Raw genomic sequence first — 16,697 nt, forward strand, 5'->3', positions numbered from 1 at the left:
ACTCTAATCTTTAATTGGGAAAATAGTTTTTGGTTCAGGATATGCACACAACACTCCTCGATTTCAATAAAAAAATCGACATTCTCTCTAGCTTCACGGATACTTATTGAATTATTAGCCATGGCAGACGTCAAACCCCATTCGGCGCTCATGAGTATGCCATCAGAAATCAGGGTTATGATATATGAATACCTTTTCAACGATTACAACAACAAAATTTTCGAAATCCGCAACCAAAAACCATATGCTTATGGCCAACGTCATGACGGACCTTGTCGTTCCCTACGGTCTTCCTACAGTGTCGATTTCTCTCCTTTGCGACAACGACTCCAGACGACATATGAACTATGCACTGCCGTCGATATACACACCTCTATAATGAGAGTCAATCGCAAGATATATGAGGAAACCTTACCAATGTTGTATTGCAATCGAGCATTCAGTTTTCATAAGGACATTGAGGCCATTGTTCCCTTCTTTTCCGACCTAAATCCTGGTACACGACCTTTAGTACAAGAGATATCTCTTTTCAAGCAAGGTTTCATCTTTTCTCTCGAATCAAATCGATGCGATTGGAACAATCTTTGTAAATTTTTAAGAGATCACATGCAATTAAAGGGATTAAAATTAATCGTCGAGGGAGGACAACCAAGAGGCGAACGGGAAACGAGACAATACACATCGTCGGAGTTTAAGACTTTGACAACTCATTCAAACGAACACTTGGTATGGGTTTCCCAATTGTTGGAAATCAAAGGTATCCAGAAATTGGAGATCACCTCTGAGATGCAATCTATGCCCTCGTCAAATCACTCTTCATCTATGGCTCTTTTTGTCGCATTCTCTGCTTCAATCATGAATGGATTTGCCGAGTACTTGCGACGAGAACTAATTGGTGTATAATTAGTATATGCATGTCCTTGGTATTAGTTTACGGTGTAAGCATTGTTGTACGAAAGAGGTCGGATTTTGACGTTGATCTCTGGACATTTTGGTACAGTCATGCAGTGTCATCCTCAGCCGCATGCTGTCAGATATCACTCCGGATGAACTGGTTATACTTCCGTTTCTCGAGGTACAAACAAGTTATTGGTTTCTTATTCGTTTCTTCGTGTTATGCATCAGAGAAATGTATATTCCTTACGTGGTGTCCAGGCTCGGCTGTGCCTCTATATAAACAGTTAGATTTTCATTAATATAGAACATTTCTCACTTTACTACTCTTCACTTATTCATGTCATCTTTATTATTTATCTCAACACACATAAGAGATCACATTTTAGGACGTCAAATCGGCACCCCTATTCACCAAATAATTACGCGCATATTCATCAATATTATTGTGCAATGTTAGTTCAAAGTTTCCTAATATATCAATGCGAAATTCACATAGGCTCGAGACTGTTATCAGTAGTAGTGAAACACTGAACGTATCACAAATCTTCGAAAGCAACACTTCAATATATTCCATTTTAGATACACCGACAACTCAAAACACTCAAAATTCCAAAACTCGCCAGTCCGGACATCATACCCCTTGTTGACTTCACCGGTATTCCGCCCCTGCATTAGGTACCCGAAAATGACATCCAAGTCCTATCTTCTCGAGAACCCATCAAGGTATCCGGAGTTATCCACCTTATCCATAAATATTTTCTACGCTCAAAAGAATAAAGATATAAAGCAATGTAAAAGTAATTGTCGGAATATCGATGTCGATATTCTTTATCCTACTTCATATCCTTTCAATTGTAATTCTTCGAAACAATCAAACAGGGATACAGACTTGAGAGAATCCATTTCGTTCAGCCCTGTGGATACCCTAGCTCTATCTGAGTATTCATCACATGATTTTTCCTCGCCAATCAACAAGATCAATTCAATGGCCAATCCATCATTCCCCTTTCTATCTTTACCTATCGAAATCCGTTTGAAAATCTATCTTCTCCTCCTCCCACCTCGACATCATAAAATCACAACACAAATTCCACATAATGGATACTACTTCCCACCCAAATGTCTTCCTCTCTGCGCAGCCCAATCGTTCTACCCCCTATCTCCAGAGACCCCGGAAAAGCTCACCACTTACAAAGTCCTCTCGGCTAATTCCCACACCGACCATCCCAATCCCAGCATCCACACGCGCATCCTAAGCGTCTGCACACAAACCAAAGAAGAAGCCGAAGAAGTGCTTTATGGAAATGGAAATAGCATCTGGGATTTCGGTATGCACATCGAAGCGGTAAAGCCTTTTTGGTCGGATAGAAGTCAGGGTGCGCGGGGATGGGTTCGAAATTTGAAGATTGCGAGGGAGGTTCCGGAGTTGTTGATCGCTGCTAGTGTTAGTGCTAGTATTGATGTGGTATGGGGAAATTTTTGTGCATTCATCACGCGTGAATTATTGGGATTGAAGAATGTGGATTTGACGGTTTGGGGAAATCCGTGGAGGGAAGAATTGCTGGATAGTTCTGCAGTTGGCGAGATGGGAGAGGCGATGTCGATAGATGGGGTGGGTGTGGGGGAAGCATGCAGATCGACAGTGAAATCGAGGGAGATGTGGACGTTGCGTGATTGGGAGTATATGAAGGAATTACTTGCGCATGAAGGGCTGGGGAGTGCGAAAGTGACGTGTTGGAGGTTTAGAGAGGGGGTGAAAAGTTCCTGGGCCAAGTGGATGTTGGAGAGTCGGTCGTTGATGGAGGAGATGGTTAGGGAGGGGGAGGTGGTTCAGGGTGTGTTGGTTTGGAATGGGGGTGGAGGTGGGAGCGGGAGTGGGAACTGAGGCTGTTAAGCGAGGGGGAGAATCGTGAAATGGGGAGTCTCGGTGTCAGATTGATTTAATAAAATTAATTAATATATAAAATATAATATCACATACTAGCTATACTGTCCTTTTCACATTTCTCGTCCATATCCATATCCATCTCCCCTCCTAATCCCCTGCCCCAAGAATAGAAAATAAAAACATCATCTAAAATTCCAAACCATATCTATTACATCACACTCAAAACGTAGTAAGAAATCAAACATTCCATGCACATACAAAACACCATTTACAGATCACCCTATACGATCCAGAAACCCCGTTAGAGTATCAAAAGCGAAACTCAAAAACAACACCACAACATCTTCAATTCCAACTTCAATTCCAAGTCCAACTCCAAAAGCTAAAATCTCACACTCATGACTTTAGTAATCACACAATCTCCTCTTAATCCCCTTCTATCTCTAAACTCACAAATACCTTCCCCCTGCTACACTATTCTCTTACCTCCCTTCTCATCTCTGTTTCCACCTCTCCTCTCTTCATCTCCCCTCCTCTCCTCTCCTCTCTCCCATTCCTCATAAATTCTTCTTCGCCAGTCGAATGAATGAGTAGCATCCAAAATCCAAAATCCAATAACAATAACAATAACAATACACATTCATTCCTCACTCCCTCACTCCCCTCACTCCCTCACTCCCTTACTCCTTACTCCTTTATTCTCTTTTCTCTTTTCAACTTACTTTACTTCATTTACTTTCTCCACTTACTCTCTCACTACTTAATACTTATTCCCTTATTCTCTCACTCCCTTACTTCCTTATTTCTTTATTCCCTTACTCCCTTACTTCCTCTCCTTTTTTCACTCATTCACCTCATCTCACTTTCTCTATTTACTCTTTTATTATCTAATACTTACTCCCTCATTCCCTTATTCCTTACTCCCTCACTCTCTCACTCCCTCACTTCTTCCCCTCCTCTCAACTCACCTCACCTCAACCTCACTTTCTCCACTGACTCTCTCACTACCTAATACTCACTCCCTCACAACCTAGTACTCAAACCCCCCATTTTCTACAATTTACTTCTCAATGTGACCATGAAACTATTCTCCAATCTTCAAATCTATTACTAGTTCCCATCCATTCGTCTATGCCACTACTCAATATTCATCCAAACCCAACTCAATCCAACCCTCAACCACCCTCCCCCGCGCCTTCTCCTCCTCTTCCCATCCCAAACTCCCCATCCCAAACTCCCCATCCCAACCCCCAAACTCCCAAACCCCAAATCTTCAAACCCAATATCAAATCTCCAACCCCAATATCAAAAATCAAAAATCAAATCACAAGAGAGCAGAATTTTTTTTTAATTTTTTTTATAAAAAAAAGCTAAATTCCAAAAACTATAAAGATGATAGATACCTAGATAGATAGTACTTAATACTTCACAACTCCTCACTTGCATAGTTGTATTCAAAATATTGGGCGTTGTGCAAGAGTGAAGGAGGATAGAGATACTTTGTGCGCTTGAAAATTCACTATTTTGAAGGATAGGGAGGGGGGATGAATGAATAGATAGATAGATAGATGTGGTTGATGGATTAAAGCATTCTAGGTAGGGACATTACACTATCATTAATGAATAGAGAGAAAAGCCAATGAATGAAGCAATCATAGTATAGGAATCTGTGTGTTATTCTCGCTTCGATGTGTAGATTTACCACCCGTATGTTTGTATGAATGAATGATACTTATAACCACCATGCAGTCAGAGTTGACCAGTTGACTTGTTGACTTGTGATATTTTTCTTCAAGATTCCATTCTGCAGAAACATCCACATCTCACATTTCCACCGCAAACCCCAACTCCATATATCCACCCCCACCCCCCACCCTACACTCACTATCCCAAACCTCCCTACGCCTTCTCCGCCTTCTCCCTATCTTTCCTCTCCTTCTCCTTACAACTAACCAACCGACCAACCACCAAATACTTCTCCTCAAATCTCTCTCCCACACCCCTCAACGCATCCAACTCCTCCGCATTCAAATCCTCCAGAGTATCCAACTCCCCCTGCAAATCCTCCGTCAACATCTCCGCATCAAAACTACCCTTCGCCAACCCCCGACTGGCATCTCTCCCGGCGAAATTCTCATACGGTCCACCTGGTCCATAAAAGTTCCTTCCATTGCTAACATCGAAGACGCGACCGCGTACAGAGAGATACACGGGTGTGTTGTTGAGGCCGGAGAAGGGGACGAGCTCCGGGGGTGTGAAGGTACGGAAGACGATGGGGGAGGGAGCGCTGGGGGTGGGTTCGGCCTTTTTTGGACGGAAGGTTGTGTAGGTGAGGAGGGCGAGGAGACTAAGGAGGAGGAGGTTGATTGGAGTGGCTAGGCTGGCACTGGGGAGTGTTAGTGAGGGTTTGGGATTGTTTGGTGTGCTGATTTGATGGGGTGGAATTTTGAGAGGGGGAGTAACATACACTTCTGCACCGGCAGGTCTTTGGGCTTCTGTATTGATATGATGATTAGCGTTTCGATTCCATACTCATATGCCTTGACATGAATGAAACGATTTCATCAATTCAACCGAATCTCAAACATGAGAGAGACTCCAATTCATCTCCTCTCTAACAACACAGCACACAAGATAAAATCCATAAAGAACATACCAGCAGCCATTCTCTTCTCAACGTAATCCATGATTACCCTTCTGATATCCAATCTCTCTCTTCAAGAACCAGTAGTCGTAATATTCTCTCGTGCTTGCTGTATATCTCAAGTCGTTCACCGCAATACAATAAATAACCGTAAAAGCAAATCGTAAATTCCACACTCAACAAGCTATTCCTCAAAATCTCAAACAAAATCTCAAGATTGAAATTGAAACCAACAAAACACAATGTTCATCAACGTTGAACACCTAAATAATGATCTCAAATTTTAAAATAGGAATTGGAAAGTCGAAGCTTTGAGCTCACATTAGCTCGGAATTCGCGGAGAATACGATAGGTGATCGTCCGTGGATCACGTGAAAATGCCCGGAGCAAGTACAAGCTCCAGCTCCGCGGAAGCTTACCGGGCCGGTAGTTTGAATGACGAGTGAGCGATCGCTACTCTGTGACTTGCGTGAGTAAAGTGATATGTGCCAAGAACGCAATGATATATTCTTGATACAAATCCATGTACAGCGAGAATACACAGCCTCTTCAATTGCAATGTATAGGAAATTAATGGATATGCAATTCCGATTTCATAAAGACTAAAATTCATTGATAGTTTAATAAACCAAATAAATCACTTGGTATTTTATGATACAAATGTGAGATTCCGAGATAAATTCTCCTCAAGAGCAAGATTTAGAGATTAACGAAAAGCTGAATAGATCTACATCTCCAAATCCGATTTATGAAATAAAATGAAACATGATGTGATGCGACATTAAAAAAAAGTCCACGTAATCTTTTGGACATGTAAATCCAATGCAATGGGTGGAATTTTCCTTAACTCCAAACCGATCCATCCATCCTCTCGAAAAATACCCTACATATGCGCCTACCGAACTCCTAGTTGCCTCGCTTTGCCATTTGGTCTTTTCTGCGCCATAAAAACCAATCGTTCTCTTTTCCATCTCTGCTAGGTCAAACTCCACAGCCTAACCAGTAACTCTCCTAACCCATAATCCTGTTTCCTCATAGCCCGCTTGCTTATCTTTCCTCTTCCACGCCCTATGTAGTTTCAATCCACACTCATGTTCCTCCTTCCTAATCTCCGCTTCCTCCTCTCTCAATCTCTCAATTTGCTTCTTCTCCGTCTCCCTCTTCCTCCTCACTTCTTCCGTAACAATCATGCGATCCGCTGGCATGAGTTCCGTCATCTGTTTAATTGACTTTTCAATATTCTGTCGGCGATGTGTAAGAGCTTCGAGACGCGCTTCCAGAGTAGATATAGGATCAGAGGATGCGCTTTCGGCAGGGGTGCTGGGGAGAGATTTTGTGACAGTGGATGAAGAGCGCGGTGGGTGATTGTGTTCGCGAGGAAGAGAAGAAGTCATAGAGATTGTTATTGGACTATTGGAGTTAATAGCTTTGCGAGTAATGCTCTTCGTAGAATAAATAGATGCGCTATCATCAGCCATGACCTTGGGACGTTTTCGAGATAGTATTGAAGTAGGTCCTTGAGTTGTCATGGTATAGGATTGAATTGGGAGTGGAGGATGCATCTCGTTTTGTATGTCAAGTGAGGGTGCTCTGGTAGATTGGGTGGCTTCTGAAGTAGCCTTTGTACTGACACTAAAGCGAGAAGGTGGTTGGACGTAAGGTTCGTTTGGATCGATGGAAGGAAAAGAATTCTTAAGAGCTTCTCGAAAATTTCGTTCAATAGTTCCTGTGGAATCTGTCTTAGAATGAGAAGGATAATATGCGGTAGGGGATTCTGTAGTAATATCGTTGGTGAAATTTGTAAGGTGAGTCGCATGAATGGGTTCGAGGTTTTGAATTAAGGGTTCGTTATAGGTTTGTGGATTGTTTTGGCCGCTGAACAATGATCCTGCATTGATAGATACTGGGTCGGGTAGATCCATGAAGCTTGGTGCCGCCGCCGTTTCACTATTTGCACTTCGGATGGAAGATACAGGGGTACTTGTGCCTGATGTAATGCGGTTTTCGCTCCTCGTTGGAATTGGAATTGGAATATTAAGTGGAGGTATAGTGTAATCATCTGAAGGTGTGGGCACAATCTTTGAACGTCCTGTTGCCCCCTTCCATTCTGGTTTCTCTACCGGCGCATTATTCTTCAATTTGCGAACACGCTCTCCAAAAGATGGTTGGTTTTGGGGTTTCTGCGGACCGGCGCTAATGATTGATGTATTCCCCATTTGTCTAACATTTCCCAAGTAAGGTGGTGAATATTCTCCTGGCTTGACGAATTGCGATTTTCCCTTTTCGCTTGTAGTCTGTTCACTAGAATATGGATCCCATTTTCCATCTGCCGTCCTTCTACCCTTTGGTCCATCGACATCCTTGCGGTTCAATAAGTTGGCTGCTACTGCTGCGACTTGGTTTCGCCTCTTTTCTCTTCGCATAACAGGAATATTGCTCGATGGTGGCTTCAACCTGGAATCCGTCCTCTCTTTCGACTTCCCAAATCCAAGTTGCGAAATATCGGGTACTTCATCGATTGGAGAGACCTCATGATCTTGATATCGATTTGGGTTTCTGTTTGAACTTTCATTAGTTTCTATCCATATAATTGCGCCGATGAATTATGAAGCATGAAGCATTCACAGGTCGTTGTCCAGCTTTTCGAACCGAGCCAACCCCAAGAGAACTATTCAAAACTAATAGAAGACTTGACCTACCGTCGCGTGCCATCAAACTCCGGAGAGCTTGGGGGAGATACCTCTGCCGAATTTGGAGTCATGGGTTTCGCATATGTATTATATGGAAATTGATCATTCATAGGGCCTGGAGAAGGCTGTGAATAGACAGAAGAAACCGGTCTGAAATTATCGGAATTTTGGCGCGAATACATGGGAGGAGCTGCTTCACTGATGTAAACATTAGCAAATGTTTGGTGATTGCGTGAGAATGTAGATTTGACAGCGATATCATTAAGCTGAAACATAAGCCCAACATCCATTGTCCCTCTTAGTAATTCCCCTCGAACTTCAACGCCCCCACTCTCAGAGTAAATAGATAAACCTTGTGACCTACAATGGTAGAAGTGGTAATCCTTTTGGAGTATTATCTCTCGTCGGTCTTGACGGATGAGGAGCTTTTCTATCCGAAGACGACATATTTATATCAACATTTATTCCGCCAGCCGCTCCGTAAGATTTCTCAAAAATGGTTGTCTCGACAAGTACAGGTTCACTTATAGATGATTGACGAGCTGTAGTACCACTACTCCTCGGGGTATTGAGACGTTTCCACATGATGTATTCTTGTGTACCAGTCCTGTTTGATCTTCGCTAGGGATCGTGGGGTATGAAGGTGCTCTCGGAAGATCTTTGTCGCAAAACGATCCGGAGGGAAATCTTTGAATGGACAGATCCAGACGTATTGTACTTTTCATTAAATTTGAAAGCTTCTAGACTTTTGTAGCTGGAGAACCTCAGGTGCCCTCCACACACACAACTTTTTTTATTTTTTTTTTGATATGTATCTCGTGTTCTCGTAAATAATTGGAAGGATCGTCACAGGATGCCGAAGGCTGTGCAAACTTGGTGGATACTATTAATTGACGTTGAGTTTAATTGATAAAGTGTAAGAGGTGAAAGGGTGTACGGTTATACAAGCTCGAGACAATTAAATACACAAGTCGTGTGAATAAGGAGGTGGGTACGGCGAATCAAGATAATTGTGCTGTGAATGAATTGCGCTCTGAATGGTTGGTAGGTACTGTTATGATTGACTGTGGGAAATTGTACAAATGGAATAGAATAAACTGAATGACGAATGATAGATGATGAGTGATGGGTGATTCAAGGAATGAATGTCGCGGTTGACGCAAACAAAACCATAAAGTTTCAAATGACGGACAACGAATAAAACGAATTGAATGAATGTACTGGTGGCAAGAGGTGCGAGGAGTGTGTGAGGAGGAGTGAGCGTGATGAGTGAGTGGCTACCTATCGATGGCCCAACATGAATGGCCGGTTGTGGCAACCAATGAAGGACCAGCCCGATAACAAAGATGAAGTGAAGCTTGAAAAGAGTGAGAAGATGCTGGAGGGAATGGAATACTTGGACGAGAAGAGACCGAACCAAAATCAGAGCTCAGATCGTACGTTCATTGTCGAGGGCGAGAGGTCCAGAGCATACCTATATAAAAATTGTTCCGAGTGAGTTTTGACCAGAGTCAGGTCTGTGTATCAATAACCGTTCCCACCAACCGTCTGAATATCGACCAGTGTTAATGAAAGACATCATTCAATTTGATACTACCTCGTACACAAAAGGAACGTCTCTCTCGCATTCTGTATCGTGACTGGTCAATGGTCATCTTGGTAAAATTGCAGTGTTCAGGGGGGTGGAGGGGGACATTCGAATTCATAAGCAAACTTTCGTTTAATTCGAAAGGGTCATCGGTCGTGGAATGAGCCTGGTATAATGGGGGTTATATTACCTCACTACCCAGGTTCTACTGGGTAACTATCATAATTGCAGAAGTGACAGATTCTTCTTCTGATAGGGGGGCCAAAGTGTTCGAGTGACATCTAATCATCAGAGCGACGTAGAAAGGAGGCGAGGGAGGGTAGAAAAGCAAGCTCGCAAGCTCAGCCAAGGTAAATGGAACTTCCCAGCCTTATTTTTAGCCAAACTTATTATACCCAAGCAAGTGTTGTGAACCGAACCGAGAACCGTGATGAAATTCTATATTAGGGATCCATAAAATTCCATCATTAATCTTGCGGCTATCTTATGTTACGAGTATGTTCTACAGTATTGTGTGATATGTATATATATACATATATCGAGTATCCATCTAGGTCGGTAGCTGTATGCAGAATGATTCATATATGAAGGATGAGAAGGATGAATAACTTTTGGACAGATACAAATAAGTATTCCGGTATCAATAATCAATATCAATATCAATTCAATAAGAATCCTTCCAACCTTCATTTAGCTTTTCCCTCCCTCCTTTTTCTCGTACTAGCTCTAGAACTCAATATCGTGTTGAACCTTAATTTCACGAGCCTCCTGAATGATTGCACTCGCAAAAGTTTAATATTCAAACATCGTGAATGATTCTGAAAGCTCCCTCAAACATCGAAGTGACTAGTCCTGTACCTGTCTGTACCCTTTCCCTTGAACTACCTAGCTTCCAAGTTCCAAGGGTCACAGCTCCAATAGCGCGAGAGTAGCTCTTCCTTTTTAGTTTCATGTTTCAGGCGCTTTAGTTCCATCGTTCCGAGGTCCGAATCCACTTATCTTATCAAACCTGACCACACATCCAAAGTGGAATACTTATCAGATCCATAACGTCTAACATTAGTCTGAGGTGCAACACAGCATTGTACTACTATCAACAACTTCAATTACATCTCAAAATGGACACACTCAGTCATTTTCCACCATGAGTTTCCCTCAGGATCTGTTTCGATTTGCGACTATACCAAAAGAAACCGCGGAACATTTCTCCTTAACACCATGGTGTAAACCAATTCTCGAGGACAGCTCTATGCACCCCTTTTCACCTCGGTCGCGAATGCGCAAGGAACATCATACCTGTGATACATTTACGGCCATTACCCTTCAGACACCGGACACTATCTCGCATTGTCAATTCTTCTACTCTCCGCCTAACTCCTCGCGTTCATTTGGCGAAGTTCTGGCGTTGATGAGTTTGGGTTCGCATGTCAATGGTCATATTGATACTGCGCATGGCGGATTCACTGGAGTCATGTTGGATGATATGATCGGTTGTGCAGCTTCCGTCGCCAGGCCAAGGGATAAAACTACCATGACGGCGTATCTACACATTACGTATAAGAAACCAATCGGGACACCAGGGGTTGTGTTGGGGAGAAGTTGGGTAGACAGGAAAGAGGGAAGGAAGATATTTGGAAAAGCCACGATTGAGGATGGCGAGGGAGTAGTGTTGGCCACTGGGGAAGCTTTATTTATTACCATGGATAGAAAAAAGCTGAGGGAAAAGCTGTGAAAGTTTCTGTGTCCTGGTCACCAGCTACAACTCGACTTGGTACGAATTGTTCGAGGATTCAACATTTTCAGACCTAGAGGCATACGTCATTAATACGGATTAGATATAGATGCCATCTAACTTAGATAACTTGGGATATAGGGTAATGTTAAATGGTTTAGACGACAAGATGTTTCATTTATAAAAACTAGCGACACTCACTATTCTGGCCTCTACTGGCCTAAGGACATACTTCTCTTTTTGTTTGCAAGAGAGAAACCTTTTCTCTTTACTTTGATACCCTGTTTGATCCTCAGTATGTTTTATTCTGCCCAGTCGACGAGCTTTGGGGTTACCTTTTCATCATTTCCTTGGATATTTTTTTTACCTTTCTCAAACAAAGCCACTTAATATTTTCACTTCATGTGTTCGCTCGTTTCTCCGAAAGTATCATCTTCTCTTCACAAGTGTGAAGAAGTAGATCGTTTTGCGTTGAGCACAAGAAGGCAAGTGTTGATTCTTTCTGTTCAAAGGAGTAACAGAGAACACACCACAGCAAAGAATCACCACACGAAGAACTTCAGCAACCCCCTTTCTTACGCGGAAATGCCTCGTGTCATTCGAAGCATTGAAAACATATCAGTGAATGTGTTGGGATGATGGTTCGATTCCCGACCTCACGACTATTAAATGGTTTGAATTTTACTTGGCAGTCATGATATGGAGGAGCACGATATCATGCCATTCTAAATTCTAGTTTAATGTTCTCTAAGAAATATTGCTTCCACAGAATGGAATTGAACGGAATCGAAGCGTTCTATATTCTAATTTGTTGCATGTCTGATTTTCAGCCACATGGTACCAGCCTCAAAATATGCCTTTCGGCAGGTGTCCACGGGTATCGGCATTTGCAGATCTTGATTTGAATGACATGAGTAGCGCATAGTAGTGCATACCTTGGTGGAAAGTGGACTTGATTACTCACTTTACATTTTGAGTCCGTAGGTTCATGTCGGTATCTTGATGATTGATTCAGTTCTTTTTCGGTCTAGAACCCCATGACTCGGTTGTGGAGGTCGTCTACATCGTTTCTTTCAAAGTGCGCAAAGTGTTCTGCAGATGGAAGACCTCTCGATGAGTTGTGTGGGGTTGGAAGATTGATACGTCATAGGTTTGACGCTGATACTCGGTGGTTCATTAAGATCAAGGTAATTGGCATTAGTAGTGCCGGTATGGCTATTTGAACACTTGAAGTATATTTCGAATGAAAGAATTATAAAAGAGAAAGTGAGTAGAACAGATGAAGAAAACATGGACGCTTCTGATGAATCTTCGTTTGAGTTCGATAGTAATAAGTGAGCTAACTACCTACGTAGAGATTCACATAATAGAGATGAAAAGAGTTTAATTCACTATAATTTTAGATATGACATGTCTACCTGGGTATTCAATAAATTTCACGGCTTGGGTTGATTTTTGATCGGTCTATGGCATGGTCTATTTAAGGATTAAGCTCCCCTCTCAACAATACAACTTTGCTTTCCACCTATTCGATAAATCATTCAATACATTCATCAACTTTTATTAATCTTCACTGTGGAAGAAAATAGTTGGACGTGTCATCTGCATACAATACTAGATTACTCCATACCTATCTCCAAAGATCATCTTCTACCTCGACCAAGTTTCTCTGTTTCGAAACACTCAGATTTTCCTCAGCCCGAATGTCACAATTTCAGTCATCTAGTTACCACCATGTCACTAACAAATTTACCTCCTGAGAAGGTGGGAATTATGAAACTTTCCATCGAACTCCGAAATATCATCTGGAGCGAGGCTCTATCCATCAAGCAGTCTCGATACATACAGTCATCTAAAAAATCAATACTTCAATCTCTACGATTAACCTGTCGCACAATTTACAATGATCTCGACTCAGTATTTCCAAAAGAATATTTGCAAAACCAAACTTTCACTTTCCAAACTCTGGAATCCTTTCTCAAATGCGCCCCTCTATATACTCGCGCAGGACAGATCCTCCTTCGATCAGTTCATATTCAATTCTACGAGACACCGGATTCCCACCGCTACAAAGGTTCTCCTCAAGTTCTGTACACGAGACAAAATTTCTTACTCGATGAGATTCTTGCACCAAAATATCATGGTATAAATGAATGGATCTTCGATGTCTCCAACCTCTTTAACTCTCACCAAAGTTTCTCATACCGTCACATCACATATTTTCTCCGCTACTGTCCCGCGGAAAATTTCACCTTAATCTTCAATACCTGCGATGGTTCATTCATGAACTGCGCACAACCCCGCAAAGGATTCAAACTCGTAGCTACCGACGAATGCACACTCAGTGACTTTGAAAGCAGGGCCGAGGGCTTGGCGCTGAAAGCGCAGCGCTGGAATGAGGATGGTGAGGCGAGTGAGAAAATCAATCGTGACTCAACGGTCCTCATCATGCATCGTCCGACTCAGCTTCCCCGCGACCCGAATCCAGATACCCCGTATTGGAAGTACCACAAGCTGGATGATCCGAGAGATCCGTGGTTGGAGATTAAGAAACATGCGCGGAATGGGATCTCGCATGCCACGAAGTGGAAGTTGGAGACGTGGAAGAGGAGGAGGGAGAGGAGGGCGGATGCGAAGGATAAGAGGAGTGCGGAGTTGGTGAGGGGGGGGAGGGAAAAGAAGTAAGGGGGATTTTGAGGCTTTTTGAGGAGAGTGGGTTGGATAGGGTTGCGGTTTGAGTGTGGTAGGTAGGTAGTTGGAGATACCTAGGGAGTTGGGTACTTATTTGTGATGGGATGGGTTTTGCTTTTGGATTCGGGGAACGGTGGGGAGGGAAGATGCTCATTTTCTTGCAAGTCAAAGACCCATTTTTTTTAATAAATTTCCACATCTATGATATAACATCCATCCGTGCAAGTGATATACATCTGCTCCCCTAGCTAAGAATGAACACCTACAAACGTGACTTCACCAGATTTAGTAAACATCAAAGCGCCAACTTGTATAGGTATGTATCGATACAACGACATCACTTCGTTCGAATAAGACATATCTTGATCTATACCTGGTGATTTGAAGTGTATGATGGTTGCTTCTTTGTGACTTCTTGAAATACCCCATCAAGTCTATTCCTCGCCGTCTCGAATTCTTGACGGCTTAGATGGGTTTAGAAGGTCCAAAAACTACCTATGTCTTATCAAAATGGTCTTAACAATATGATACTGGCTACCTACTATAGCAAGTGTTCGATTGCGTAACTCACTTGAAGATTGTCAAGACCAATCTTTCCGATTTGTTCAAGTCTTGTGATGCTATGGGAGACAATCCTAGATAGTCACAGGGGCTATTACATACTATTCAGCCAAACATCTCTTGCATTTACAATCACCGGAGAGCCATCCCGCAAGGGCTTTGCGTCTTTCCATTTTCGATCGCGCCAACACCTCAATGTAACTGACACATACCTCTTCCCCCTTTTTTAATTTCTCTCCCAGCCCCGTATTGAAACTTCGAGCCCGCCCGATCAAAGTCCTGGATATGTGTAACCCACATTCGCGGATCTTCACAACTATGGTTGAACATTGCGTAGAAGCTATCGACCCAGCATCCATACTCGTTTCTGCATTATATGCTCCAGCAGAGTTGACCCTGAATATTTGCCTGTGAGGTAATATCAATTGTTATTGCTCTGAATGTTGTTCTAGGAAAGATAGACATACCATAGAGTTTCCAAGACCCAAGTATCATACCATTGATTTGCGAAGACATCTATCCCAAGTATCTCCAGAGTTTTCAGAGGCCAGATGACACGGATATCCAAGGACCAGGGGTCTTGAGCCGCTGCTTCATGAATGCTTAGATTGGTTACAAGAGGATGTTGAAGCAGATGTCCACCCCCTTGTTTGCATGTCGCCAAAAGCCGTAACCATATCATTCCCGCGATCTCGGGCCCACATACGTAACATTTTTTGTTATTCGAGAATGAATAGATGGGGAGTATATTGGTGCCACATAGGGCATCGTGGTAATACTGCTGGGCGAGATTCTTGCAATCTTTACTGCAGAAGTAGAGATGGGAACAACATACAAATCCATATTTTGGCCCATATTTGTTCAAGAGTCCGTAACAATTGAAACAGTTTCCTGGGAAGTTTTCGATCTAGTCTTCGGTTCTCCTAATAATGAATCTATCAAATTCAAATGTGTCTTTAGTTGTAAGCCACTGATTGACAAGACTAGGCTGCGCTCGATAATGGTATCACCTCTATGTATATCTTGACTTGCGAACATGCCATAAGAAAACTCCATTCGAGTCTGATATAGTCATATTAGAAGACTGAATTCGAAGTACCTTTGAGCATTTTTTCAGAGCTATATTGGCGACTTTGATTGATCTTTTGGTTCTGGTATGGAATCCTGAGGCCCATGGATATGGTTTATTCCATACTGTTCCCATCTCTGCATTCATCCATTTGATATCATCGGATAAGGTTTGTTGTATATGAAAGTTCGATTTCTTTCATATGCTGAGGTTGCAGAGCGTGCTGGAAATAGAGAAATGTGATATCGTCAGGGTAATGTTTTAGTGCTTCCGTGGTTATGGCTTTGATGTCCGGAAAATCTTGGAGATAGTAGAGGGAGAAGATCAATTGGGTATAGCTAAACATGTGGTTAGGTAAGAATAGAAACTATCGGCAAATAAGGCATTAGAAACGCACGCTTGCTTCCGCTCATACTTCAACAAATCAAGCATCTGTATGCCAAATTTCGTCGCCGAGAGATTCACATCCCACGGATTTCCCTAACGGGGTCAAAAAAGTTTACATGCGCGCCGTGCTTCAACTTTACCTTGAACAGCATCTCGATACCAAACCGCCATGGCCCATCTCAAGCCACACTCTCGAGGCCGAGATACTTCCCATCAAATACATATGTCGTCAAAATAAGCGCCTTATAAGCATCTGCCGCAGCGAGTTCCGGATATCCCAATTCCAAAAGAACTGCAGATCGATTCCTCCAGTGAGATGGCGTGTAGGGAAAAAGAGCTAGGACTTTAGTGCATTCCCTCAGATTCTCGCGACATCTCTCGACTTCCTATGATCGGTGTTAGATATTGTGGGGGTTATAGTTTGGTTGGGCGAGGGAACATGGATGTACTGACTTTGAGGTGCAAGGGGACGAATTGCTGCAAACTTCCTCCGTCGTGACGATGGTTGGTTGCCAGAGATTGGCTTCCCAGTATCGATCCATGATGACTA

The 16,697-nt window shown here is 42.6% G+C and overlaps 8 protein-coding genes across 8 annotated transcripts; 4 read left to right on the forward strand and 4 right to left on the reverse strand.

Moving 5' to 3' along the window:
* Positions 1-120: 120 nt before the first annotated feature.
* On the forward strand, positions 121-903 carry EAF02_005016 (uncharacterized protein; the record flags this gene model as incomplete). The annotated part of the gene is made up of 1 exon (XM_038901064.1): positions 121-903. One exon carries the CDS (start codon positions 121-123, stop codon positions 901-903), a length of 783 nt encoding a protein of 260 aa, XP_038759576.1.
* A 979-nt stretch (positions 904-1,882) lies between these two features.
* Positions 1,883-2,782, forward strand: EAF02_005017 (uncharacterized protein; the record flags this gene model as incomplete). The annotated part of the gene is made up of 1 exon (XM_038901065.1): positions 1,883-2,782. One exon carries the CDS (start codon positions 1,883-1,885, stop codon positions 2,780-2,782), a length of 900 nt encoding a protein of 299 aa, XP_038759577.1.
* A 1,902-nt stretch (positions 2,783-4,684) lies between these two features.
* EAF02_005018 (uncharacterized protein) lies at positions 4,685-5,472 on the reverse strand (the record flags this gene model as incomplete). The annotated part of the gene is made up of 3 exons (XM_038901066.1): positions 4,685-5,171; positions 5,253-5,280; positions 5,442-5,472. The coding sequence occupies 3 exons, from the start codon at positions 5,470-5,472 to the stop codon at positions 4,685-4,687; spliced, it is 546 nt and encodes a 181-aa protein (XP_038759578.1).
* A 952-nt stretch (positions 5,473-6,424) lies between these two features.
* Positions 6,425-8,704, reverse strand: EAF02_005019 (uncharacterized protein; the record flags this gene model as incomplete). The annotated part of the gene is made up of 3 exons (XM_038901067.1): positions 6,425-7,985; positions 8,129-8,317; positions 8,484-8,704. The coding sequence occupies 3 exons, from the start codon at positions 8,702-8,704 to the stop codon at positions 6,425-6,427; spliced, it is 1,971 nt and encodes a 656-aa protein (XP_038759579.1).
* Positions 8,705-10,851: 2,147 nt separating this feature from the next.
* On the forward strand, positions 10,852-11,439 carry EAF02_005020 (uncharacterized protein; the record flags this gene model as incomplete). The annotated part of the gene is made up of 1 exon (XM_038901068.1): positions 10,852-11,439. The coding sequence occupies one exon, from the start codon at positions 10,852-10,854 to the stop codon at positions 11,437-11,439; it is 588 nt and encodes a 195-aa protein (XP_038759580.1).
* A 1,734-nt stretch (positions 11,440-13,173) lies between these two features.
* Positions 13,174-14,124, forward strand: EAF02_005021 (uncharacterized protein; the record flags this gene model as incomplete). Its single annotated transcript, XM_038901069.1, has 1 exon — positions 13,174-14,124. One exon carries the CDS (start codon positions 13,174-13,176, stop codon positions 14,122-14,124), a length of 951 nt encoding a protein of 316 aa, XP_038759581.1.
* A 668-nt stretch (positions 14,125-14,792) lies between these two features.
* EAF02_005022 (uncharacterized protein) lies at positions 14,793-15,907 on the reverse strand (the record flags this gene model as incomplete). Its single annotated transcript, XM_038901070.1, has 3 exons — positions 14,793-15,099; positions 15,159-15,382; positions 15,743-15,907. 3 exons carry the CDS (start codon positions 15,905-15,907, stop codon positions 14,793-14,795), a joined length of 696 nt encoding a protein of 231 aa, XP_038759582.1.
* Positions 15,908-16,326: 419 nt separating this feature from the next.
* EAF02_005023 (uncharacterized protein) lies at positions 16,327-16,689 on the reverse strand (the record flags this gene model as incomplete). Its single annotated transcript, XM_038901071.1, has 2 exons — positions 16,327-16,533; positions 16,597-16,689. The coding sequence occupies 2 exons, from the start codon at positions 16,687-16,689 to the stop codon at positions 16,327-16,329; spliced, it is 300 nt and encodes a 99-aa protein (XP_038759583.1).
* Positions 16,690-16,697: the final 8 nt, after the last annotated feature.

This window comes from Botrytis sinoallii (assembly GCF_014898435.1).
Source record: "Botrytis sinoallii strain Bc 23 chromosome Unknown BSIN_007, whole genome shotgun sequence".
NCBI lineage: Eukaryota > Fungi > Ascomycota > Leotiomycetes > Helotiales > Sclerotiniaceae > Botrytis > Botrytis sinoallii.